The following is a 27,814-nucleotide window of genomic DNA, read 5'->3' as shown; positions in this document are numbered from 1 at the left end:
TCTATCTATCTATCTATCTATCTATCTATCTATCTATCTATCATCTATCACTATCTTTCCACACACATGGACTCATTAGCAGTAGCACATGGCTTGGGCAGTTGATCAGGGGCCCGGAAGGAGGGAAACTGGAAGGTGAGGGTTGAGGAGCAGGCCTAGGATAGTGGCATGCTCTGCATGGGAGTGAACCCAAAGCCTGCAGATGTGTGTGTTGCATGCTAATGCTCAGCAGAAAGCCTCCGTCACGGAATGAAAAAACCCGGGACAAACAGGACTTTTCACCCATTCACTCTTTGCTTTATTTTAAATGTATTGTTTTCAGATTTATGTCCCAGACACTTTTTGCTCTGATTTAAGAATGCCGTGCTAAGAACAATAACCAAAATGGCTTCTATTTTCATAGCATATGCCCATAATTTGCCACACTTCCTGGGACTTAGGAATGACAGGGAGAAGTTCTTCCTTTCCAGATGGAGAAAACGGATGCTCAGAGATAATAAACGCCCTGCCCAGGGCCACGGAGGCAGCTGGTGAAGGAGGTTTGGCCTCCAGTCCTGCATTCTCTTCCCGGTTTCTTGGGCCCCTCTGGGCAGCGGAGGGAAAGCAGAGCCGAGTTGACCAGCAGGGGGCGCCGGCCTCTTTTTGTCTGCATCTGTCCACCTGGCTGTGCCAGGCAGGCTTCTGCAATCAGCCCGCGTGCCCAGTCCTGGGATTGGTGAGTGGGCTCAGTTCCAGGGTGCCCTCCGCCTCATTGCATCTCCACCTGCTGGCCACACCGGAGACCATGCTCTGTTGTATGCGCTCACTTCTAAGTACCCCCAGACCCCTCGCTGCTGCAGGCTCTACTCAATCCCTACTAAGAAACGGACGGGAGTCAGCACGCAGCCAGACGCTGTAAATAAGCCTCAGTGCTAACAATAGCCTTTCCTTCCCTGCCATAATACAAATGTGGAGCTTGTTGTGGAGGTTCCTGTTTGAGGCATGAATATTGATCTTTTGCCATATGTCTTTATGATGTGTGCTTTCTCCAGCAGGACCCGGTTTTGTTGCGTTTCTCCTTTCTGCCTTCTCATTTATTATGGTCGTCCGCTTCTGCAACGAGAGACCCTGTGAATTACAAATTTAGTCAACCACAACGAATTTGTGTTGAGCACTCCCCAGGGACCAGGCACCAGGCATAGTGGACTTAACCAAAGTCCCAGCCCTCATGGAGCAGACATTCTAGGGAAGGAGCCAGACAACAAGCAAAACAAAGAGGGAAATGATGTAATTTGTCAGATGGCAACAAGTGCTGTGAAGGAAAATAAAGCAGGGAAGGGGATAAGGAGGTGGGGTACAGGGGGATGGGGCGTAGCCCAGGGGAAATTGGCATCAGAGAGAAAAGGTCAGAGAAAAGGCCCACAGAGAAAGTGACATTTGAGCAAAGACTGGAAGATGATGAGGAAGCCAGCTCTGTAGATATTTCTTGGAACAATATTCCAAAAACATAAAAAGAGCCCACTGAGGGAGTGGGTCCCACACACAGGTCAGTGTGACTGGAGGGCAGTGAATAGGGGGAGGTGAGATCAGAGCCATGATGGGAGGAGGGAAGAGAGATGAGCCCTGGAGGGTGGGAAGCAGATTGTGCTGGGCCTCGTCGGGCCACAGGGATGATGTTGGTGCCAATGTAAGATGGGAAGCCACTTTTGAATGAGACATGCATACAAGGGGAAATGGTCAAGATCAGTATGTGTGATGGCCTCTTCCTATAGAATATTTAAAATTCCATTCCTTCTCAATAGCCTCTATCTGGGATTTAGAGGAAGAGTCCACACACCAAGATGTCCTAAAGCCCTGGGCCCATCTTAGTTGGGAGGTGGCAGGTACATTTTTCTTACTGAAATAGCCGTTATATTCAATTTTTGGAGACCAACGGAGGTACAACTGTGATGAGTCCTGTGAGAAGCCATCAACATCTTGTTTGAAGAATGCACCTTTTTCTTCTTGAATATCAGCTCAGTGGCTGCTGGGAAGCAGCTGCAGGAGGTTGGCCTGGTGTCACCACCCGTACACCATCATGCTGCAGCGCCACAACCACATAAAGTCCAGCAACTCTTTCCTCTCCCACACGGACAGATTAAGAGTTGAGATGAAGCTCCGCATTGCCATTGCTGAACGTGTACAGTGTACCGGCATGCATGGGTGTTGGGATACAAAGTCCCCTGCTTCATGGACATTAAATGAGAGAGAGAGAGAGAGAGGAGAGAATGAACACATAAACAAGTGAATGTACATTCTTCTGTTAGCTAATGATGAAGGACATGAAAAGTTGAACGTGGCGATTAGGGACCCTGGGACAGTCTGCCTGATTTCTCATTTTCTGATTGAGAGAGCAGAGCTCTGAATGAAGCGAGAAACTTCAGCGATGTTGAAGAAGCGTGTTGTTGGCAGAGTGTCATGAACTGAATGTTTGTATCCCCCCGGCCCAAGTTCATTCGTTGCAGCTGTGACCTCTGATGCGACGATATTTGAAGGTGAGACCTTCGGAAGGCATTTAGGCTTAATTGAGGGCAAGAGAGTGGGACCCTCATGATCTGATTGGTGTCCTTATAAAAAGAAGAAGAGACCAGGGCTGTGTGTCTTTCTGCCACGAGAGCACTTGGCGAGAGCACTCGTCTGTCAGCCGGGAGGAGAGCCTTCATCAGGAACTGAATCTGCTAGCACTTTCGTTCTGGACTCCTCAGTCTCCATCATCATGTGAGTCAACTCCTGAGAGTAAATCTCTATATATACATATCTGCTGGAACCTAAATCTTGGATTCTCCAGAACTACGAGAAAGAAATGTCTGTTGTTTAAGCCGCCAGTCTAGGTGTTTCGTTATGGCAGTCTGAGCGGACCAAGACACAGAAGGAAAGGCTTTGAAGCGGGAAGAGCTTGGTGTCTGGCTCCCAGGAGGTGACAGTGAAGAGGGAGGCAGGGCCATATGATAAAGTGTTTGGGGAATCTTTTCTGCAGGGGTCTGTTGAACAGCTTTCGAGTGTAGGGAAGTGATATAATCCGTTTCCCTTTTTTTTTTTTTTTGAGATGGAGTCTTGCTCTGTCGCCCAGGCTAGAGTGCAATGGCATGATCTTGGCTCACTGCAACCTCCACTTCCGGGGTTCAAGCAATTCTCCCTGCCTCAGCCTCCCAAGTAGCTGGGATTACCGGTGCCCACCACCATGCCCGACTAGTTTTTGTATTTTTAGTAGAGATGGGGTTCCGCCATGTTGACCAGGTTGAACTTGAACTCCTGACCTCCGGTGATCTTCCCTCCTTGGCCTCCTTAAGTGCTGGGATTACTGATTCCCATTTTGAAGAACTGGTTTTGGTTTTGGCGTGGAAGCAAAGGATGCCACTTAGGAAGTGAGAGAAAGGGTCACAGGTGGGTATAGGATTTGCTGGTGGGTTGGATATGAGGATCGAGAAGCAGAGGAAGCAAAGGATGACTGCTAAATTTTGGGGTGATTTGGGTGAAGCTTTAGGAAAGAAGTACAGAAGTACAGAGGGTTGACCACAGGACTCTGGTTTCAGGGAAGAGATCCAACCTGGAGATTATGCTTTTGGATTCATCAGTTACCAGGGCAGTTGCGCTGGTGGACCTCTGGGGCATTCTTGAGTGACTTCTCTTAGTTTATGATGATGATAGTTGTACTGACGGAAGGTGTGAAAGCCAAAATTCACCTAGTACTTATAAGGTGTCAGGCACTGATCTGAGCGCTTTGTGTGCATAATCTGATTGACTCCATACAATTCCTTAATATCCCATTTTTGCAGCTTAAGGAAACTGAAGCACCAAAAGGTAAGTGTCACGACTCGTTTTTAGAGAAGCGTTTCATTGTGGGGATGCAGCCTACTCTGCAATAGCACACTGGGCTGCCTTTGCACATGAGTCTTTATGCCCGAGGAACCCTTTCTTCCTCAGCCGTTGCATTGTGCTCATTCAACAGCTGGGTGTTGTAAAAGAATAATGCTTGACATGAACTCTGGGGACACGGGTTCAAGTCCAGTCTGTTATTTACGGGATGCTTTGTTTTGGGAACATGAACATATAGAGTTCACAGGATGTTTTTCAGGCGAAGTTGATCCATGTCTGCCGTCTTTGCTTTGCCATCCGTTCCTTCTCCAGTTACCAGCCGGCTTCTGCCAGCCTAACCCCTTCTAGCCAACTCTCATTTCCTGGCTGTGCCAGCCTGATTACTTCTAATTGTCTTTGACTGCTTCCAGCTGGGTCTTCTAGCTGGCGTTCTGTGAGAACACAGAGGCAGTCTCCCAGCCATATGGGGCGAGGAGATGGGGAAGGAAAAGGGAAGGAAGGAAGCAGCTGGTACAAGTCAACTGAGAAAGCTTCCCCAGGCTTCACAGCCCACTGGGATTGGTCCTGTTTCTGAAAGGGTTAACTCATCCAAGTTAGAGAATGACCCATCTTTGACAAGACAAACAATTATATTTGTTGATCCCCAAAGGCAACCAACAATGCAACTAAAAATGCTTTTAGGAAGTCACTGGTAGCTTGTCTCCCCCAGGACTAGACGGGGTCTTGCTCTCAGGAGTAGTAAAACTCCACTTCAGAATCAGTGAATGATTACTTTCATTCATTTATTCAACAAATATATACTGAACAATGATCATGTCTCAGACACTGTGCTAGGTGCTGTAGGGTAAATAATAATGAAATTAGACACAGCTCCTGTCCTCAATGAGTCTAAAAGAGAAGAGAGCCATGGATAATAAGTACTACAGGACATAAGGGGAATGTGAAATGACTATATGAACTAAGAGACAACAGACGCAGATGGGCTTCTTGTAGCTTATTGGTTGGGGAGGGCTTCATGGGAAAGGGAACACCTGTGCTAGGTGGAAATGAGTTGGTGACAGCAGATTGGGGGTGGGCAAGGCACAGGCAAAGGTGTGACAGTACGGAGGCTCGATCCCAACCAAAGACAGCTGAAATATAGCGCCCGCCCCCACCCCCCACCCGGGAACTCCGCAGGAGAATAAGGCTAGAAATTTAGTTTGGGCTGATTAGCAGAGAATTTTCAATGTTGCATTACTGTAGCATTGAATAATCAGATGCTTTCTGCGCACTGAATATGAGGGCAATATATTGTGTACCAATTTGTTTTACATAAAGACATTTCTGGAGTGATATCTTGTTAAACAGGCCATTTCAGAGACTAGGACTTGTAGTTCAAAAATCAGTTACAAAGGGGACGCACGGGTAGGATTTGAACTTCTCTTTGGCATCCATCCCAGCTTATGGAATTAGCAGTGAACTTGAATCAAACCCAGGCAGCAGGCTTGAAAAAGATTTAATGGGCCTGGATTTTCTCTCTTCTTCACCCCTTTCCTGACCTCTACCCTGAGAGGATAATTAAAAGGAAAGAAAATCTCTATTTCATTGTGAACATCATCCACCATTTTTATGAAATTTTTTTTTTAGTCCATAAAGATACTTTGGGGAAAAGTCTCTGAAATTTGCCTTAAACCTTAATAAATAAATCTCTAAATTTTCATAAACAATGCATGTCCTAACATTAAAAAAAAACATACTCTATTAACACAACATTGGGTGGACTCCCAAACTGTTTCTGATGCAAGATTCAGAGTGTTTTTTTGTTTGTTTTGAGACCGAGTCTTGCTCTGTCGCCCAGGCTGGAGTGCAGTGGCAAGATTTCGGCTCACTGCAACCTCCACCTCCTGGATTCAAGCAATTCTCTGCCTCAGTCTCCCAAGTAGCTGGGATTACAGGCACCCACTACCAAACCTGGCTAATTTTTGTATTTTTAGTAGAGACAGGGTTTCACCATCTTGGCCAGGCTGGTCTTGAACTTCTGACCTCGTGATCAACCTGCCTCGGCCTCCCAAAGTGCTAGGATTAGAGGCGTGAGCCACTGCACCCGGCCTGAGTGGTTTTGACCCCAAAGTGAGCTCCATATTCCTCATTCTTTAGACAGTTGCTGGACATCTATTCTGCTGGCACCATGCTGGTCACCATTCCCCTCCCATGCAACTGTCCTCTTAAGATTTGATTACTGAATTAGAGACATTAAAAGGATTGAATGAACCTTACTGAAATAGTCAAGGGTGGTGGGAGCAAAGAAGTGCCTTAAGCACAGCAAGAAAAACATTTTAAGCTGTATCCTTAATATTGGTAAACGGGAACAATGAGACAGAACAACAGAAAACACAGGTTCTGTCATAATAACTGAGGCTGGTGACTTGGAACAGGCAGGTAGATGAATATAGTAGCGTATTTAAAATTAGACCTATTGAAAGCAGGCCTTTCTCTGGGTCCCTCTTCAGATGGGTCAGCGAGCCCCCCAGACACTGGATTGATGACAGCTGTTGTTACCCCCATATCCCCCACCCCCAGTCTCAAAGCAGTGCTATGGGTCGATGCCATACTTGTTTACTCAGGAATAAACAATGAAAGGAACTTTGTTAGGACCCAATCCTTCCTTTCAGCTCTGATGTTGCACGATCGGGGTGAAGTTTCCATCAAATGCGGGTACCTCAACAGGTAGCATTTTGTAAATGCCTCCTCCTACCTACCCTCCTGCTTCTCCCTCACAAGATTCTTCATTTTCGGTTTGAGAAGATGTTGGGGATCCTGGAGAGGTACCAGTGTCGTCAGGGCAGTTGCAATTGTTTATGCGATAAGCACAGTCATAGCGCTTGCAGAACAAAAGCATCGAAGAAAGGCGAGCGCCGGTCCACCTCCTGCAATCACGGGCATCATTTCAACGGCAGGCAAAGAAGGTGTAAGCTACAAGCAGAGGCAGCAAACGCCCTGGTTCCTACGTTGCTGCTGCTACTATTATTGCTGTGGCTGCACCTCCTCCAACACAGCCAACCAGCCTGCGTGCGAGCCCAGGCAGACGCCTGGCCACCTCCCCACCCTTTCTTCTAGCCATCCATCTATCCTTCCACCCCAGGTCCAGGGAGCCCTACTGTGTGCCGGACCCAGGGCCGGGCAGGCAACCCGATCCACAGTCAACGGAGTTCGAGAGCCTTCCCCCTTCCCCCGCCCCGGGTGGGTGCGGCCAGTGGGGGATTTCACCGCCGAAAGGTCCAGAAAACCCAAGCACAGAATCCGGGCGAGAGGCGCAGCCGGAGGCGGCCCGACCTGGGCGGCCCGGGAGCGCGCGCCTCCGAGGCCGCGCAGGATCTCCCAGTCTGGCGCTCAGGTGGCTCCTGCGTCCACTCCGCCGCTCCCCTCGCCGGGCCCTCCCCTCTCGAGCGAGGGTCGAGTTTGACTGTGGCGCGCGGGGAAGGAGGGGCTACTAGGGATTTGAAAGTGCACGGGCTGCGGAGTGGAGCTCGCATCTGTTCCCGCCGCCCGCGACCGGATTAAATTTCTGCAAATTCAAACTGAATGGGGCTTTCTTCTGCTGCCTTCCAGAGGGCGCCTGCAGCCCGCCGCGCGCTTCTCTTCGGCGGGAGCTGCCGCCCAGCGCACGGCTAGGAGCGATCGCGGGAGCCGGACCCGAGCCCGTGCGGGCCAGACGGCGGCGGCGAGGCGGAGGCGCTCGGGCTCCGGGACCCAGGCACCCAGGCACCCGGACCCCGGGACCCAGGCGCCGCCGGACCGCGCCCCACCCTGCGCGCCCGAGCAGGACGACTGTCATTAGCCTCCTGGACGGGACCCGGGGCGGAATCCTGGTGTCCTGAAAGGGGCCCGGGCGACCCTCCGAGGAAGAACTTTTGGGGGCGGGGTCCCCGCTCCCGCGTCCCCTGGGCGGCCGCTATTGTCTGCGCGCCACGCTTGGCGGCGCGGGGGGCGTGATCGCGGCGGCCCCGGGCGCGGGGTGCGGAGACCCGGGCGGGGCTGGGCCCAGGGCGGCGGCGGGAGAAGCCGAAGGAGCCGGGGGAGCCGAGGAGCCTGAGGAGGAGGAGCTGCGAGCGCGGGAGCCCAGCCTGAGCCGCGCGGGCCGCGGGCGAGCGCGATGCCGGCGGCGGCAGGGGACGGGCTCCTGGGGGAGCCGGCGGCGCCTGGGGGCGGCGGCGGCGCGGAGGACGCGGCCAGGCCGGCGGCGGCCTGCGAGGGAAGTTTCCTGCCGGCCTGGGTGAGCGGCGTGCCCCGCGAGCGGCTCCGCGACTTCCAGCACCACAAGCGCGTGGGCAACTACCTCATCGGCAGCAGGAAGCTGGGCGAGGGCTCCTTCGCCAAGGTGCGCGAGGGGCTGCACGTGCTGACCGGGGAGAAGGTGAGTCGCCCGGGCGCCGTGGGGCTGGGGGACAGGGCGGGAGTCGGCGGCCAGGACCCCGCCGGGAGCACTGCACTGGGAGTCCCATTGCACAGTCCCGGGCCGAGCGCCTTCCCCTTCTGCCCGGCTTTCCTGTTGGGTTAAAAGAGGGGTCGAGCCAAACGCGCACTCAGCCCCTCTCAGCCTTTCCCGAAGGGCGGCCTGGGGTCAGCTGCCCGGGGGCTGGGGAGGGGACGGCAGTGCCGGGGGAAGCGTCCCGCGCGGCAGTTCTGCAAGTGGAAGGGCGCCGCCTGGCGGACACCAGCGCCGGGGGCGGGATGGGGCCTCTCTGCCCTCCGGGCCGGCAGGGGCTGCGGATCCGTGGCGAGGCGGGAACCAAGGCTAGAGGAGTTGGGCTCTTATGTCGGGGGCGGGGGAGACGTAAAGCTAACAGCCATCCTCTGGGGGAGCTTAGAGTCTGATTCCCGTCCTGGGCTCTGGGAGGAGGTGAGGGAAGGCTGAGATCCTGCATTCCTCCCCACCTGTGGACTCCAGCAGCTAGGGAATTTTTCGTGCTCAGGCTAGCGTTTGTGCTTCTGCCCTCCACCTGTCCATCCCTCAACCTGTGCTCCTCTCCATCCACTCAGCCTTCCCACCCCTGCCGCCCATACCACCCGCCATTCTCATCCCCGCCGTTCTCAGCCGCTTCTCTCCGTCTCATCCCCTTCTCTCGGTTCCCCCAGCTCCTCTGTGCCCTCCAGCCTCAGGGTGGGAGCTGCAGTGAAGACCCTGCTACTGGCAGGAGCAGAACTACAGACACCTCCCCAGAGATTGGGAGATGCCTTCTTATCTTTCTAGAAGAGGGGAAGGGAAAGGGGACCTCCCCGAGACCGAAAGGGGCGCCTCTCCAGCCTTGCTGGAAGTTAGATGATTGTGAACCCTTGCCCGGCGAGGGGCAGGTAGATGGAAGGTGTCATTTAGAGCTGTGAGAAGAAACCCAAAAGCTGGTGGCTTGCTTTTGAGGCCGGGTCACCCCAGGCTGGAGCTGCCAGAGCTCAGAGCCAATCCAGGCTGGAGCTGCCCCAAGCTCCTGTCATCTCGGGCTCAAGGCTGCCCCCAGGCTGGGGGTGGCTCAGCCCTGGAGGGGGACCCGCTCCTTTGTGTGGTCCGTGGGTCAGGGAGGCGTCAGCCGCAAGGAGGGAAGGCGGAGTTCACTTCCCAACCGAGCCGGTGGCCTGGGAGCCAAGCCCTCTGCCTTCCTCCTGGGGACCTCTGCCCAGCCTAGGGCTGCCCTGTGAAACCCCTGGTCACAGGGCCAACCTGCCCTTTTTGCCTGTCACCAGCCTCACCCCACCTTTAGTTCCCTCCCCCCATTTCCCCACTTTGTCTTGGAGCCTCTTGCCTGTGAGTGCAGGTCTCTGTCACCCTTGTCATTTTCCCTGTATTCCCTACAGCCGTTCTGAGTGAGCACCCCTTTATTAAGGGTACGTGGGGTTAGAGTGAGTAGTTTTTAAAAGTGCCTGAATTCCCATGCAAAAAGGGAGTGTTCAGTATGAACTTGAGTAACTCTTCAAAAAAAAAAAAAAAAAAAAAAGAAAGAAAGAAAAACCTCCAAACCTTGTTCTAGTCCGCAGGGAGCGAGGCACACTTTTACTCCTCGATTCGATTCGATTCGATTCGTTTCGTAGTGAGCTGTCTGACTTCCACACTGCGAGTCCGTTCAGGGCGCAAGGATGCTGTGAGGCCACACAGTCGGTTAATTAGAGTGAGCTCACTTCTCCTGGCCCTGTGTAAATTCCTGTTGGCACTGGCGATGGAAGTTTATTTTCATTGGAAACATATAGGATTCAGTCTGGTCGTGCATATTTCCTCTCTAAACATAACAGAAAGAGACGAGTCTTTATGCTGACAACGTAATGGCAAACACTGCAAGTACATTCTTCTCGCCTGCCCTGCTGCAGACTTCTGGCTTCTCTCCACTTTGCTGTGTTGTGCTGTGCCTCTGGCTCTGTAGCAGCGCATTTTTGCACCATAAAACTCTTGGCTTGGGCTGAACTGCCTGGGGGTGGATTCAGAGCTCAGCCAGCGCTGAGGTTCTGGAGCCCTGTGTCGGGCCCATTGGGAAGCCCCACATGCAGGGCATTCCTGCCCAAATAGGATTCACATGAAGAGACTCGCTGCTCCTCCAGGTGCCCACTCCCCTTTCCCTCCCGTTTTATCTTTTTTTTTTGTTTTTTGAGACGGAGTCTCGCTCTGTCACCCAGGCTGGAGTGCAGTGGCCGGATCTCAGCTCACTGCAAGCTCCGCCTCCCGGGTTCACGCCATTCTCCTGCCTCAGCCTCCCGAGTAGCTGGGACTATAGGCGCCCGCCACCTCGCCCGGCTAGTTTTTTGTATTTTTTAGTAGAGACGGGGTTTCACCGTGTTAGCCAGGATGGTCTCGATCTCCTGACCTCGTGATCCGCCCGTCTCAGCCTCCCAAAGTGCTGGGATTACAGGCGTGAGCCACCGCGTCCGGCCCCGTTTTATCTTTCTTAAATGATGAATCTCACTTGATTGTTGCAATGACAGGAGATGTTAATTGGATGTGAAATTGTTCCCCTGGGCCCATTGATGGACTGCGGTTAAGGATGGTGGTTCTTCGGTGGAGAAGGAGGCAGGGGAGAGATGTCTGTGTTGGAAAAACTTGGTTTCCTGGGATGCTTCTCCCCCGCGGGGAGAATCAGTGCGTCAGGGCTTGCAGGCATTGGGAGAAATCTGGATTTTAGTTCACTCAGTCGCTGGCTTTAAAGAAACAATGGTGTCATTAATAGCATTTATCTCCCAAAATCCAGCACAGTTAATGCTTAACTAATAGATTTGGGTTTTAGCAGATTGTAGGGATTAAAATGGTTGTGTGTGTGTATGCTTGACTCTGAGAAGGATTGCTAAATTAAAATGAGTCCCCATCCCCACTCTAGTTTTGGGTATTACCTAACTAAGGCCAATCCTAACACTTTGGGAGGCCAAGGTGGGTGGATCACTTGAGGTCAGGAGTTCTAGATCAGCCTGGCCAACATGGTGAAACCCTGTCTCTACTAAAAATACAAAAAATAACCAGGTGTGGTGGTGCACACCTGTAATCCCAGCTACTTGGGAGGCTGCGGCAGGAGAATTGCTTGAATTTGGGAGGTGGAGGTTGCAGTGAGCCTAGATTGTGCCACTGCACTCCAGCGTGGGTGACAGAATGAGACTCCATCTCAAAAAAAAAAAAAAAAAAAAGAGTTTAAGATTTTAAATTTCTATAAACATTAAACTTAAAATAGAAGCAACTTAGAAACCACGTATAATGTTTCTAATACAGACATTATAAATAATGTTTGTAAGGAATCAGTAAAACAATGGTCCTTTGTCATCACCAATATATTTAGATAATTCCTTAGAAGTTTGATTTAGTGGCCGGATGTGGTGGCTCATGCCTGTTATCCCAGCACTTTGGGAGGCTGAGGCCAGTGGATCACTTGAGGTCAGGAGTTTGAGACCAGCCTGGCCAACATAGAGAAACCCCATCTCTACTAAAAATACAAAAATTAGCAGGGTGTGGTGACACACACCTGTAGTCCCAGCTGCTTGGATGGCTGACACACGAGAATTGCTGGAACCCTGGTGTTGGTTCATGATCCTATGAACCAGGATAGGCATGGTCTCTGGCACATTACAGGTTATTACGTTTTGTAAAAAATTGATAAAAGTTGAAAAAATATAGTTGGAAAAACTGAATCGAGAAAAGAGTAGGCGTATATCAGATACTGTAGGCAGGCAAACTACAAAACAAGAACAGACAGTCCGTGCCACTGTTACCTTCTTTTGTGATTGAGTCTCACTGAGATACAAAGTTGAGTATATAAAATGATTGGTTAGGATGTTGAAGTATCTTGTTCTAACCTTTGGTTAAAAGATAATAAGCCTGCCTGTCACTTCCATCAGAACTATTTTTAGGCTAAGAATAAGGGTTGCCTGCTTACTAACTTGCCAATGATCGTGCTTAGAGCACGACGGTGCCAGATACCTGGAGTGAAGGAGTTACTAAAAATACGATTTACTATGTTTTGCAGAGCAGGAAATATGACTAATTTTAGAGGTGGCCTTTTGGCAGATCTGTTTTTAGCAAGTATTTCTGAAACAAACAGGTGCTAAATCCTGTATTTTTGAAGTGCTAGAAATTTAGGGGTAATCGCTCTGAGGAACAAGAAATGCTTAGAGAACTGGAAATTCCTATTAATCCTTGGCAGGGACTTCTTGGCAAGAAGGAGGCATTTGCAAAGCACCTGCTTGGTGTGCCCTGTGTGACAAGGCACTGCCTGTAATTTCGGAGATTGCATTCTGCAGTTGCGGGCGGATTCTTTTGAACTTCCTGCTCTGCCTCATCTTTTTGAAGTATTTGTGAATGATGGAAATTGGCACGTAGGGCCTGGTTCCTAGTATTCATTGATACAGGTCCTATGGACTTCAAAGGGTGCTTTGAGTCAGCGCAACAGTGCAGAAACGGTGCCCGCGGAGAGGAGTACAACCCTACATTTTCTCTGCAGGTGTTGAGTCACGGCTATAGCTACCCGTGCATACCAATCCGACTCAAGTCTGTGAGACTATAGAATTCTGCATGCTGCCAGCTATTGGAGGTCAGTGCGGCCATCATCGGTCCCAGGGTTTATCTGCCCAGAAGGGGTGGGGAGTGGCAGCCATGTGCCCCCGAAGAGAGGGACAGGTTGTGGTGTTCTCTGTGGGAAGGTGGCTCGGGCACAGGGTATCATTTGCCTTGGAACATAGATTCCCTCTGTCGATTATTTATGGTAATGGAGAGACCTGTTCTCTTGGCTAGTTGAGACCCATAGATAATCCCCAGGCCTTATTTTAGCTGATGGGTGAAACTTCTTTCTCTACTCAGCCCCGGTCGAAGTGCTGACCTGAATTGAATTTCACGCTTTCTGATAGGAGGTGCCACTGGGTGGTAAGATGACCAGCAGGAAAGAGCTAGAAACACAAGGCCTGAATAGTCCCCGAGCAGAGGGACGCCTCTGTGAATTCGAGAGAGCTGTTCCCTCTCCCCATCATCGGCACCAGCCCAGTGCTACAGTGTTGTATGGTTTTTTTCGGGGTCCCCCTCCCGTGCGCATTCTGGTTAGATGCCTGCAGCAGCCCTGGGGTGGGTAAGCTTGCAGGTGTTCTTCCCTGCATTGATGACGTAGAAGGGTGCCCTGAGTAGATCTTCTCGCTGACATTCTCTATGAGTTTGCTGGGATGGTTCTAACAAATTACCACACACTGTGTGGCTTCAACAGCAGAAATTTATTCTCTCCCAGTTCTGGAGGCCAGAAATCCAAAACCGAGGTGTCCGCAGGGCCGTGCTCCTTCTGTAGCCACAGGGAGGATCCTTCCTTCCCTCTTTCTAGCTTCTGGTGGTGGCATTTTCTGGCTTATGACTGCAGCACTCGGTCTGTGTCTGTCTTCACCCAGTCTGCCTCCCTCTGACTGTCTCTTCTCTTAATCTCTTCCTGTCTCTTTATAAGGACACCAGTCATGGGATGGAGGTGCACCCTAATCCAGAATTGCCTCATTTTAACTCGATGACATCGACAAAGTCCCTATTTCCAAAGAAGATCATATCCACAGGCACCCAGGGGACTTGAAGCTATCTTTTGGGGGAGCATAGTTCAAGCCCCGGCACCTTTTTAGACTGTCAGTATTGGGTTGTGGCTGATTTCCTGGCAAGCAGATCTTGGGAAGGAGATGAATGTGCTTTTAGGGATTACTCTCAGAACTGACCTCTGCAAGGAAAGGGGCAAAGCAGCACTAGGCAGAGGGAGAAGCTGGGCTCCAATACCGCTCTCAGCCAAAGCCCCCGCCCATGCCGTGGTGAGTGCTGGAGCTGAGCTGGCCCTTCGGAGCTGGCCAACTTGGGATGAGAGGACTGGGATTTATATTTCTGCATGGACCAGTCCTTGAGGGGGCTGCCCAGGCAAGGGGCATGGCCTTGGACAAGACAGTTGCTGAGGGTGGTTCCTGGGGAGAGCTCACTCCTGGGGGAGTCAATTCTTCAGCACTGATGGGGAATCTGGGGGTACAGCCCAGCATTTGCTGTTTACTGCAAGACACAGGGTCAGAGTCCAGGGTTCTTCATCTGAGTCCATACCATATGGACCATAGACAACGTGGGCATCTTTTCCATGCCCACTTGGATATGCGTAGTCATCATTTCCATGTGTTGGTATCAAGTCCTCTCATCTCTTTACCTTGAAATATACAAGGTATGGCCAGGCGTGGTGGCTCACGCGTGTAATCCCAGCACTTCGGGAGGCCGAGGGTGGATCACCTGAGGTCAGGAGTTTGAGACTTGGCCAACATGGTGCAACCCTGTCTCTACTAAAAATACAAAAAAATTAGCCAGGCATGGTGGTGTGTGCCTGTAATCCAAGCTACTTGGGAGGCTGAGGCAGGAGAATCACTTGAACCAGGGAGGTGGAGGTTGCAGTGAGCCGAGATTGTGCCACTGTGCTCCAGCCTGGGCAACAAGAGCGAAAACTCCATCTCAACAACAACAACAACAACAAAGAAATATACAAAGTATTGCTGGTAAGTATAGTCCCCGTAGCAAACTTTAGCATTTAGTCCTTCTATGTATGTATGTTTGTACCCCATGAACCAGCTTCTCTTCATCCTGCCCTACCTTGCAGCTCGATTGTGGTCTCTCACCCTGAAATGAGGGAGCGGCCGGCGTGGCATCTTATTAGCAGATTCTATGTGCCACACGCTGGGAAGTTTTCTGGCCTCACATTTCTCTTAGGTTAGACCATCAGGGCTCTGCTGTGTTTCTTGGCACTTACAAGGTTGAAAGCTCCCTTTATATGCTCTATGGGTTTTTTTCCTGAGAACTCTGGGGCAACTGAGAGTTGGGCCAAGTTGTGGCCCAGCATGCCTACTTCAGAGACGGTGGCACTTTCCTGGGAAGAGACGCTCCCTCCCCCATCACTTGTGAGTGGTGGGAAAAGTCCTGGAAGGAGTTGTGGGAATTTGGATTTTTGATGAGTAGAGTAACAGTTTGGGACATTCTCATGCACGAAAATAACTACTCAGGGTAGAGCCACCTGTTAACATCCTCTTAGCACTCTTACGGTGGCCACTCTGCCCTAGCTACGCAACTTCTCATCACTGGGTTCTTTTTGGTTTTTAATGATCTTTGTGTTTGCAAGATGTGTTTGGTTAAGTTTTGGAACTGGTAATACAGACACATGGTCTGAAATTCAAAGGTTCTGAGAGGGTTTGCAGTGAGAAGTAACTGCTTCTTATCTGGGCTCTTCAGTTCCTGGTCTTCTGGTGAGAGGTCACTCCTCCTCCTAGTCCTTGTGTATCACTCCAGAGATACCCTATATGCATAGGAACCCACATACATATTTGTAAATGCATAGGTATGGGCAGATTTTCCTTCTTTTATTGATACAAAAGAATGCATAGAATGTGTAATGATCAAGCCAGAGAATCGACGTGTCCATCACCTGAGTATTCATTTGCATGGGTTGGTATCATTTCAAGTCCTCTATTCTAGTTACCTTGAAATATACAAAGTATTGCTGCTAAGTATAGTCACCCTAACAAACATTAGAATTTAGTTCTTCTATCTATGTATGTTTGTAACCATGAACCAGCTTCTCTTCATCCATCCCTCCCACCCACCAGGGCAGATGTATTTTTAAACTGTACATGCTGTTCATTATCTTGCTTTTTCACTTAGCAATATGTCTTGAGCATCCTTCCCCATGACTACTACAAAATTGCCTCACTCTTTATGTTAATTAATTATTGCATAGTAGTCACTGTGTAGAGGAATCGTGTTGACTTAATCATCCCTTGTTGATGGACATTTAGGTGGTACATAATTTTTTTTTTGTTACAAACCACAGTGCGGTAAATATCAATTTCCATTTGTCACTTTATAAATGTGACCCTTCAGTGTATCTGAGGGGTAAATTCCTAGTCTTAGGCCAAAAGGTATGTCTGTTTTAACTGTTGATAAGTATTGCCAAATTGCCTGCCATAGAGGTTGGCAATTTATAATCACATTTATAATCCTTATAATTTATAAGGGTTCCCAACTTATAATCACACCATCTGGTATGGGAATGTTTGCTTTTCCACGTGTCAGCCAACAGGGTACTCATTTTGATCTTTGCCAATCTACTGTATTAAACAGGGTATCTTGTTTTTTTTATTGTTTCTCTTATTTACATGGGAGTTGAGTATATTTTCATACCTTCTCAACTGTTTGTGCTTCATTTCTGTTCATTGTTCATGTCCATTCCCCACTTTTCTTTTGGGTTTTTGGCCTTTTTCTTATTGATTTGTAGGAGCTCTTTATCTATTAAGGGAATTAGTCCTCTTTGAGTGACGTATTTTGCAGTGTCTACCGTCTTCCCTCGCTCCCCATTATTCTTTCTCTTTTTCTTTATGGTTCTTGCCATTTGCAGAAGTTATTTCTTGGGAGTTCATGAACTAGAGAAGGATAATTGATAAGTTTTGGAGGTCTACGGAGCCCTATCAATTGTGTGCATGTAAACATATTTCTGAAGAGAGGGTCCATGGGTTTCATCATATTCTAAATGGAGTTATTTACCTCTAAAATATTAAGAGCCACTGCTTTGTTGCCCATCCTTGTTGGCTCTGCTGACTAAATGGAGGTCTGCAGATTACTGGGCTGAGGGTTTGGATCACCTTGGTTTGTTAACAACAGTGCCAATTGGTCTAAAGTTGCAGATTATACACACTCAGGCTAGGCAGGTGGGTTCTGCGACCATGGCCCTGGACTAAGCACCCTTGATTCCACCCCCACCCTTACTATGCCTGGATTGCAAGGGAGAGGCATACCGTGTGGGATGATCTTTGGAAATCTTTGACTCTTGCTGGTTTAAGTAAAACAACTATGAATCCATGTCTCATCATCTCTTCATGGGAAAGGTGGTACCATTTATGGTGGGATGGTTGCTATGATCAGAATGTTTGTGTCCCCCAAAATTCTTTTGTTGAAATTCAAACCTCCACTGTGATGGTATTTGGAGATGGGGCCTTTGGGAGGTGATGAGATCTACCCTCATGAATGGGATTAGTGCCCTTATAACAGGTGCCTCACTGAGGTTGTAGTGAAAAAAAAAAAAAAAAAAAGCCAGGCCTGGTGGCTCACACCTGTAATCCCAGACTTTGGGAGGCCGAGGTGGGTGGATCACTTGAGGTCCAGAGCTTGAGACCAGCCTGACCAACATGGTGAAACCCCATTTCTACTAAAAATACAAAAATTATCCAGGCGTGGTGGTGGGCGCCTGTAATCCCAGCTACTCAGGAGGCTGAGGCAGAAGAATTGCTTGAACCTGGGAGGCAGAGGTTGCAGTGAGCCAAGATCACGACGTTGCACTCTAGCCTGGGTGACAAGAGCAAAACTCTGTCTCAAAAAAAAAAAATAAAAAAGTAAATAAAGGGTGCCTAAAGGAGCTTGTTTGCCCTTCTACCATATGAGGACTCAGAGAAAAGGTGCCGTTTCTATGAGCCAGAAAACAGGCCCTCATCAGACACTGGATCTGCTAGTGTGTTTGGCTTAGACTTCACAGCCTCCAGAATTGTGAGAAATGTATGTCTGCTCTTTTTTTGTTGTTTTTTTTGACGAGTGTCACTCTTTGTTGGCCAGGCTGGAGTACAATGGCACCATCTTGGCTCAGTGCAACCTCCACCTTCTGGGTTCAAGTGATTCTCCTGTCTCAGCCCCCCGAGTAACTGGGACTACAGGTGTGTGCCACCACGCCCCGCTAATTTTTTTATTTTTAGTAGAGATGGGGTTTCATTCGCCACGTTGGTCAGGCTGGTCTCAAACTCCTGACCTGAGGTGATCCACCCGCCTTGGTCTCCAAAGTGCTGGGATTACAGGCACGAGTCACCGTGCCTGGCCAAATTGTCTGTTCTTTATAAGGCATCCAGTCTATGGTATTATGTGACACCAGCCCCAGCTGACTAAGACAGTGATTGAGAAGAAAGAGAAAGGGGGAGTATTGAGGGAAATGAGAACTTTTCAGGGAGCAAGAGCCACTACGTAACTTGGACTTAAAATGTACTAAGCCGAGTATTAATACAGTAATGCATGTGCGTGGCAGTGCACCTTGGGACTCTTTGAGCGGCTTTGTCTACTTGAGAAGCCCTCTGAGGAGTAGCCCTGGTGGGGCCGACAGGCGGGCCCTGCTGTTGGAATTCCTGTGGCCTCAGCCCGACGACGGTCTCTGAATGCCCTGTCACTCTCTGCCCCTTCCCTCTGCTTTGTCCCTCCTCACCACTTGGACTGGTGTGCTAGGGCTGCCATAAGAGAGCAGCACAGACCTGGGGGCTGGAACAGCAAGGCCTTACTGTTTCTCATTCTGGAGGCTGGAAGTCCAAAATCAAGGTGTTGGCAGGGTGGGTCCTTCTGAGGCTGTGCAGGAAGGATCTGTTCCATGCCCCGCTCCTCGGCTTATCTGTGGCTGTCTTCTTCCTGTGTCTCTTTACATCGTCTGCCCTCCACGTGTGTCTGTCTCTCCCTGTACAAATGTTCCCTTTCGTTTTCTTTTTTTTTTTTTTAGATGGAGACTTGCTCTGTTGCCCAGGCTGTTGTGTAGTGGCACAATCTTGGCTCACTGCAACCTCTGCCTCCAGGGTTCAAGCGATTTTCTTGCCTCAGCCTCCTGAGTAGCTGGGATTACAGGTGTGCCCCACCACACCTGGCTAATTTTTGTATTTTTAGTAGAGACCATTTCACCATGTTGGTCAGGCTGGTCTTGAACTCCTGACCTCATGACCCGCCTGCCTCAGCCTCCCAAAATGCTGGGATTACAGATGTGAGCCACCACACCCGGCCTATGTTCCCTTTTGATAAGGACACCAGTTCAAATTGGATCAGGGCCCACCTTAATGACCTCACTTTAACTTGATTACTTCTCTAAAGACCTCATATTCAGGGGTCTGGGCGCAGAGGTTCATCCCTATAATCTTAGCTCTTTGGGAAGCCCAGGAAGGCAGATCACCTGAGGTCAGGAGTTTGAGACCAGTCTGGCCAACAAGGTGAAACCCTGTCTCTATGAAAAATACAAAAGTTATCTGGGTGTGGTGGTGCACACCTGTAAACCCAGCTAATCGGGAAGCTGAGGCATGAGAATCACATGAACCTGGTTGGGAGGCGGAAGTTGCAGTGAGCCGAGATTGTGCCATTGCACTCCAAATTGGGAGACAGAATGAGACTCTCAAAAAAAAAAAAAAAAAAAAAAAAAAAAGACCTTGTATTCAAATAAAGTACTGAGAAGATACTGGAGTTAGGACTGCAACAGATGAATTTTGGGGGGACATAATTAAACCTTTAACATCACCTGATCCCATGGCTTATATTTAGAGTTGATGTGTTTATCTCCCTACTAGAGTGTAAGCCCCATGAGGGGAGACCACTGCTCTATCCCCAGTGCCAAGAATAGTTTCTGGTACAGAGAATATGCTCAGAAAATCCTTTTTTTTTTTTTTTTTTTTTTTTGAGACAGTTCCGCTCTTGTTGCCCAGGCTGGATCTTGGCTCACTGCAACCTCTGCCTCCCAGGTTCAAGCTATTCTCCTGTTTCAGCCTCTCAAGTAGCTGAGATCACAGGTGCACACCACCACGCTTAGCTGATTTTTGTATTTTTAGTAGAGATGGAGTCAGGCTGGTCAGGCTGGTCTCGAACTCCTGACCTCAGGTGATCCACCTGCCTCGGCCTCCCAGAGTGCTGGGATTACAGGCATGAACCACTGCGCCTGGCCAGAAAATGTTTTATGAATGGATCCAAGCATGGTTTAATCTTCCTAACGCACGTGACAGCCTTCTAGGGGGTAATGTCCAAGCTGGTAGGCTCTGGTTCTGCAAGCGCTGTACGTTTCTCTCATTCCTTGCTGCTGTGGGTATGCCTGTCTAGGTGATGACTATGTTGAACGGGTTGTCTGGCTGGTGCTCTGTAGAAAACTCCTGGTCCCTGAACAGCTGTGTTTTCTGCAGGAATTTAGGTAGGCACCTAGGTATCTGAGTGACAGGTAACCAACCAGAACCAGACAATATTTTGCAGTGTCAGGGGACTGTTAACGGACCTCGCTCTTTCCTGAGAAAATGTAGCAACACTGCAACAGATGGGAGAAGTTGCTATTTGCAAACATACATTTTATTTTGGATGTTTCCCATGGAGATATATGTAGTTTTGGAGTCTGTCTCTTTGACTGTAATTTTTTTTATAAGTTTATTAGTCTCCTAAGCCACATTCCTGCCAAAACATTTTGCAATCCTGCTTGCTTCTCTTGCCCATTTTCTGAGCCATTTGATTTCATTCTGGGCTCCCTCCCTGCATCACCAATGCCATTTTAATCGTCTATTTGAGTTCTTGTTGTCTTACGTTCGACCCCAAGGCTTTTGGTAAGTTGTCAGGCCGTCTTTCTGCCTTTCTTCAGACGCTTTTGTACGTGAAGCTCCTCTCTTTGTCACCATCGGCTCTTTGCCGGAGCTCTGCGTGTGGCAGCTTGAAAGTACGCAGCAGTAGTGGGTGCCCCGTGAGCACAGAGTGTGGTGCTAAGAGACAAAGGAACAGTGGATGTTGCAACCACCTTCAGGGAGCCTTGCCAGCTCGGTTAAGGGATGATAGAATAAAGTTTGGATTCTTAGTGATTCCCTTGTCTATCTGGAGCAGAACACGGATTGCATAACCTTCCAAATCAACAAAAACCTGCAGGAAAGAAATGGGTACGTGGTTTTTGCTTTGACACTGAGGAGGTCATACTGATCACGAAAATAATGAACATTTGTGGATCTCGTACCATCTGCTGGGCCATGTCTTGGATGCTTTGTTGCATAAGACAACTTACTCTTCATAGCAGCCTTTTGTGGTAGGTACCGTCGTCCTGATTTTGCAGAGATGACCAGGATCTTGGTTTGCCTAGGACTCTCTCAAGTTTAATGTGGGAGGTCTTGGATTTGAGGAAGCCCCTCAGATAATGCCAAAAGCACATTCACCCAGGAAAACATTTCCTCAGAGTGTTTGGAGTCCAAACTGCAGGTTTCCAAATAAAAGTATTAATAAGTAGCCAATCAGGTCATGAATCAGTGAAGTAAAGCGCAAAGCCCTGGGCATTACTGGGATGCTTTTGTGAGTAATAATAACATCCATGTGTGCTCACAAGGAGTGAGGGGTGCTTTTCTCACATATGTAGTACTGGTCTACCATCTTTATGCATTCACTGTGAGATGAGGAGCTTGAGCTATTAATAATATGTGTGTTAGGCCAGATGCAGTATTAAAATCCCATTTTAATACTGGGATTAAAATGCCTGTAATCCCAGCACTTTGGGAGGCCGAGGCAGGTGGATCACTTGAGATCGGGAGTTTGAGACCAGCCTGTCCGACATGGTAAAACCCTGTCTCTACTAAAAATACAAAATTAGCTGGATGTGGTGGCGCATGCCTGTAATCCCAGCCACTTGGGAGGCTGAGGCAGGAGAATCCCTTGAACCCAGGAGGCGGAGGTTATGGTGAGCCGAGATTGCAGGCTATTGCACTCCAGCCTGGGCAACAAGAGTGAAACTCACCTCAAAAAACAAACAGACAAACACACAAAAAATGGGTGTTGTATGTGCACACACAAATGTATGTGTGTATATATATATATAAATACATGCATATACACAGATGTATTTGTGTATTATATACAACATTAAATATAAATTATATAATACTATGCTAAATATAAACACACACATATGCCTTTTTGTTAGACTTCCTCAATGAAGGAAGCAATGGGGACTAGTAGCTCTCTGGGTAGCTCTGGTTAGCATCCGTCTATCTCTAGTACTTCTCTTTTGCGCTGAGGGTTGAAAAATCTACCAGAGGGGCGAGAGGTTTTGAATCACATCGTGAAGCTGGAAGTTCATTCCTATGTCACACAGTGAACAGTCCCTTCCAATCTCCTCATTAAACCATCCTCCTATGAGAATGAACACAGATTACCTATTAAAAACAAAACAAAATACCCAGTGCTTTTGCCTTATTATGCCGACGATTTGGAGCCAGACCAGCTTTCCCAAGCCATTGCTAAGTCCTCACTTGGGCTGAGAAAGGACATCAGAGGCAAATGGAATGAGGAAGTGCCCCAGGTGAAAAGCAAGCTTAGGGGAAGTTAGCTGTGGAGTCTGAGATCAGAATATTTTAACATTTTATCTGAGCCCTACGGTAGTGAAACCAAATGGATAAAGATAAGTGTTATCACTTATATAATCTGGTTTTTAGTTGGAATTACTGCTGCTCTGATGTAGCTTTCTCAGTGCATTCTTGATTCCAGGTTAAAAATTTAATTAGAGAAACTAGTCGATGACTCAGTTCTCAGTTGAACATTTACATTTAATAATACTAATAACGAAAACTTGTTTTGAAAACACGTCTCCAGGTTTGTATAGTGTCATTCCCATAGGGTGACATTTTATTCTATTAAAAGCTAACATTTGTGAGAAGTAGTTGCAATTTCAAGGCCAATTTGACATAATAAAACTTGAATTTTTCTCTGGAGGGAAGGTGCTGGATGGCTATTGTACTCCCACCTAATTTATTACTCTGAGATGCTTTTTCCAAGATCAAGAGTGAGCTTTTTATCATAAAGGCCATTAAAGCAGCTGAGAAAGTACCTGAGAATGTGTGGGGTAACAGATAGTTTCTTTCCAGTGTTCAGACTTAGAATTGTGTCCTCCAGATTTCAGAGGAACATATTACTCAACAGCGCATTTATTTTTAAAAAGTCTAATATAAATCAGTGTTTTTTCTATGATCGACTATAAATATTTTTTAAATAATATATTTTTAAGTATTTTTGACCAAGCATTAAGAATTTTAAAATTCTTTAAATCTTAACTGATTTATTATACTGTGACTTAACTGTCACAGGTATATTCCAGAATATTTGAGATTTTTAACAGATCAAAAGAAATCTTGAGCTCATATTTGATAGTTGCCATCTAAATCATGGCCACTTATACATACTTTTTTATTGTCAGTTTTGCCACTTGTTACTATACTGATCACATTGCATTATCCACTCTTTCTGTTTTAGATAACCTTTTTTTTTGAGACAGAGTCTTGCTCTATTGCTCAGGCTGATGTGCAATGGCGCAGTCTCAGCTCACTGCAACCTCCGTCTCCTGGGTTCAAGTGATTTTCCTGCGTCAGCCTTCCAAGTAGCTGGTATTACAGGCACTCGCCACCATGACCAGCTAATTTTTGTGTTTTTAGTAGAGACAAGATTTCACCTTGTTGGTTCGGCTGGTCTTGAACTCCTGACCTCAAGTGATCCATCTGCCTCGACCTCCCAAAGTGCTGGGATTGCAGGTGTGAGCCACCACGCCCAGCCGATAAATATTCTCTTAAACTTTGATTTCTGGGGATGCATAGCATTCCATTATTTGGAGCTGCTGTGATTTTTAAATCCAGTTCCCAATTGTTGGACATCGAGGTTGTTTCAAAATTTTCCCTGGATACGTGATACTGCTGTTACTATCCTTGTATGTTCATCTCTGAGTCATTCCTTAAGATAAATAGTTGGAAGGCTTTTGACACATTGCCACATTGCGCTTCAGAAAGGTTATACCAAGTGACAAAACAGATACGAAAGTGACTTTTTGGCCGGGCGCGGTGGCTCAAGCCTGTAATCCCAGCACTTTGGGAGGCCGAGGCGGGCGGATCACAAGGTCAGGAGATCGAGACCACAGTGAAACCCCGTCTCTACTAAAAATACAAAAAATTAGCCGGGCGCGGTGGCGGGCGCCTGTAGTCCCAGCTACTCAGGAGGCTGAGGCAGGAGAATGGCGGGAACCCGGGAGGCGGAGCTTGCAGTGAGCCGAGATCGCGCCACTGCACTCCAGCCTGGGCAACAGCGTGAGACTCCGTCTCAAAAAAAAAAAAAAAAAAAAAAAAAAAAAGAAAGTGACTTTTCAACTGAGCGTTTTGATAATTAGTAAGGCTAATCATAATTTGTGTACTTGATTGAAAATGTGTTTCTTCTTTTATGAACTGTTAATAATTTTCCCCCATCTTTCTTCTGTTTATCTTACTGGTTTATAGAAACTCTTTTCGTATTACAGATATTAGCTTTTGTTTACAAAAAAAAACTTTAGACAAATTAAATTTGACGATTTAATTGAGCCAAGAATGATTTGAGAATGGAGCACCCCCCGGCCCTGACCCCCAACCAGACAAAATGGAAGTAAGGTACAGAAACAGGCTGGATGTGGTCGCTCATGCCTGTAATCCCAGGACTTTGGGAGGCCGAGGTAGGTGGATCACTTGAGGTCAGGAGTTTGAGACCAGCCTGGCCAATGTGGCAAAACCCTGTCTCTACTAAAAATACAAAAATTAGCTGGGCGTGGTGACCCACCCCTGCAATCCCAGTTACTCGGGTGGCTGAGGTATGAGAGTAGCTTGAACCCAGGAGGCGGAGGTTGCAGTGAGAGGAGATTGCGCCACTGCCCTGCAGCCTGGGCGACAGATTGAGACTTTGTCTCAAACAAACAAACAAACAAACAAAAAAGAAAAGAAAAGAAAAGAAAGAAACAGCTGGATTGCTTGCAGCTTGGCATTTGTCTTTTTTTTTTTTTTTTTTTTTGAGACGGAGTCTCGCTGTGTCTCCCAGGCTGGAGTGCAGTGGCGTGATCTCGGCTCACTGCAAACTCCGCCTCCCGGGTTCACGCCATTCTCCTGCCTCAGCCTCTCAAGTAGCTGGGACTACAGGCGCCCGCCACCACGCCCGGCTAGTTTTTTGTATTTTTAGTAGAGACGGGGTTTCACCATGTTAGCCAGGATAGTCTCGATCTCCTGACCTCGTGATCCACCCGCCTCGGCCTCCCAAAGTGCTGGGATTACAGGCTTGAGCCACCGCGCCCGGCCTGGCATTTGTCTTATTTGAACATGTGAACACACCTGTGATTGGCCCAGACTCTGTGATTGGTACAAGAGCAGATTACATTTAATAATACTATTAAATGTATTATTACACATCTGTTTACACATTCTGTTAGGATCCTGTTTACACATGCAAGTTAGGTTACAGTTCACTATGTACAGATAAACCATTAGGCTGAACTTAAAATATGTAAGAAAGCAACTTTAACTAAACTTTATTTAACATTTTATTATGTTGCAAATATTTTCTCCCAGGTGGTCATTTGCCTTTTGATTCACCTTATGGTGCTTTTATTTTAGGAAGGGGGCAGAGGCACATAGAAATGTTGTGTTTTGTCGAATCAATCCAATAGCCTTTTATCTTTAGTTTTCTTTATTACTTTTATGCATAAGTAACCTAGAGGGCTTGTTGTTGGTTTTGTCTTATACATGATCAGTGGGTCCAGTATTTCATAGTTGTCTGCAGAAAAATCTTTGCATTGGGTAGGGATATTTGACTACAGATTCTAACCTGTTACATAATGATTTAACCTGTTGGTGTTATGTACTAAAGCACAGGCTGTGGGGACTGACAGCTTAGGGCTCCCATCTGCTTTCTGCTACTTGGTATCTGTGATCTTGGGCACAGTGTTCAAAAACTCTAAACTTCAGCTTCTGTATCTGCAAAATGGTGACAACCATACCTCATGGTATTCAATGAGAATTTGGTTTTTAAAAAATACATACATATACATGTATATATATACGGGGTGTGTGTGTGTGTGTGTGTGTGTGTGTGTGTGTGTGTGTAAAGCACATAGCCTGAAAATACAGTCATTATTGTGTTAGTCAAGAAACAGTGGCCGGACGTGGTGGCTCATGCCTGTAATCCCAGCACTTTGGGAGGCCAAGGCGGGCGGGTCACCTGAGATCAGGAGTTCGAAACCAGCCTGTCCAACATGGTGAGACCCCTGTCTCTACTAAAAAAATTCCAAAAAATTAGCCAGGCATGGTGGCGCATGCCTGTAGTCCCAGCTACTTGGGAGGCTGAGGCAGGAGAATCACGTGAACCCGGGAGGCGGAGGTTGCAGTGAGCTGAGATCACACCACTGCGCTTTAGCCTGGGAGACAGAGCCAGACTCTCTCTGAAAAAAAAAAAAAAAAAAAAAAAAAAAGGGAAAGAAGAAAAAAAGAAATGGTAGTTGGTTGTTCTCTTCATTTGGACTTTCATAGTTACATTTACGCCTTAAAAGTATGTATTATTTAGCGTCTTTTAGGTAGTAAGAAACAGATACCCACTCAGTTGATCATAGATAACAGCGTTTTATTTTAAGGATAAAGTGAGGTGAGGCAAAAGATGATGGGGGCGCCTCTTCCGTCAACACCTCCCTGAGGACCGGAATGCCTCTCCGGAGGTCTGCATTCCTGGGATTCCACTTCCCTCTTGCCCACCTCTGCCTTGGACCTCCTTTTCTTGGCAGCTTCTGTGCTTCCTAGGGAGCATCCTGCCATTCACCCTGCCCCCTGCCTCAAGGCTTCTCACTATTCCTGGCTTCCCTGCCTCCTCCTGTGTTTCACTTTCTGCTCTTTCTGGATGTAGGGGAGGGAAAATGTCTTCCCTCCACCTTTCTATGTCTTTGGTTGGGCTACAGATTAAACTGACATAAGACAGAGTAGAAGGAGGAAAACCACATTTAGGGACACCGTATGCATGGGAGTCCCACAGAATATGAGACTCCAAGAAGGGCCAGGTCATGGAAGCTTCTACAGCATCCTGAGCTACAGAAAAGAATAGGGGCTTGAGGCTTTGGGGGTGGTGGCGATGCGTTATGGGAGGATGAGGGGAAGGAATGTATGGTGGTGAATAAAGGTTGCCTTGTTATGCAGATAAAAGTCTTCCAGGTAATAAAAGTTACCTGGAGCAACTCTCTTCCTGATACACAAATTTTCTTTATAGATATTATTTCTTTATAGATATTATTATTATTATTTGCAAAAGAACAGCTTTTCAGAGCTACTTCTATGTTTGCAGTTTCTCAGGATAACCAGCTCAAACTATGCCAAATAATTATAATTGGAGTGTCATGTTCTGGTCTCCTATAGTCATGTTTCGGGGTGGTTGGTGTGTCCTGAGCCCCAACATGGGTATTATTGGGTCTGCTTATATTTCTGGGATTGATGACATCGTGGTAGAAGTGTGATACTGGAATCCTTACTGACCTTACCTCCTTGTCACCTTTTTGCCACTGAGTGTCCTTTAACAGCAGAGAATCATTTTGACAGTGGAAGAAAGAATACTATTGACAGATGATCCTCCACGAGTTACCAGATTAGTATGGTTTGAGAAAGTTTGTGGGACAATTTAATTCTCGTGGTTTTGATCGGGTAGGCAACTCTTGCCTCAACACTCAGGAAAACATGTTATTGCCTTTAAGGGTTACACTTTCTCCCATGTTTGTGTTTTTGGGGATAGCTTGCTGCATTTTTTCACTGACCCTTTGCTAGAAGTTCTGTCATTTCCAGCGTGATCTAAGGCCCCTTTGGATTCTGGGACTGGGTTGAGAATTTTGTCTTGGATTCTTATTGCAAAAATTTCTGGGTTTCCAATTCCTGTGGTTTCTCCCTTCTTCCCCAAGGCTGCGTT

General features: G+C 47.7%; 1 protein-coding gene across 2 annotated transcripts in view; it reads left to right on the top strand.

Moving 5' to 3' along the window:
• The first annotated feature begins 7,892 nt into the window (after positions 1–7,892).
• Positions 7,893–27,814, top strand: part of HUNK (hormonally up-regulated Neu-associated kinase) — a 128,617-nt gene continuing 108,695 nt past the window's right edge. For both annotated transcript variants that reach the window (XM_077995849.1, XM_002803166.4), the window contains exon 1: positions 7,893–8,227. In XM_077995849.1, coding sequence (XP_077851975.1) covers positions 7,967–8,227 — 261 coding nt within the window. In that variant the 5' untranslated portion in view covers positions 7,893–7,966. The remainder of the gene's footprint in view (positions 8,228–27,814) is intronic.

Source organism: Macaca mulatta, chromosome 3, assembly GCF_049350105.2.
Source record: "Macaca mulatta isolate MMU2019108-1 chromosome 3, T2T-MMU8v2.0, whole genome shotgun sequence".
NCBI classification, from domain to species: domain Eukaryota; kingdom Metazoa; phylum Chordata; class Mammalia; order Primates; family Cercopithecidae; genus Macaca; species Macaca mulatta.
The sequence above is the reverse complement of the archived record's forward strand: the minus strand, read 5'-3'. Positions and strand labels throughout refer to the sequence as shown.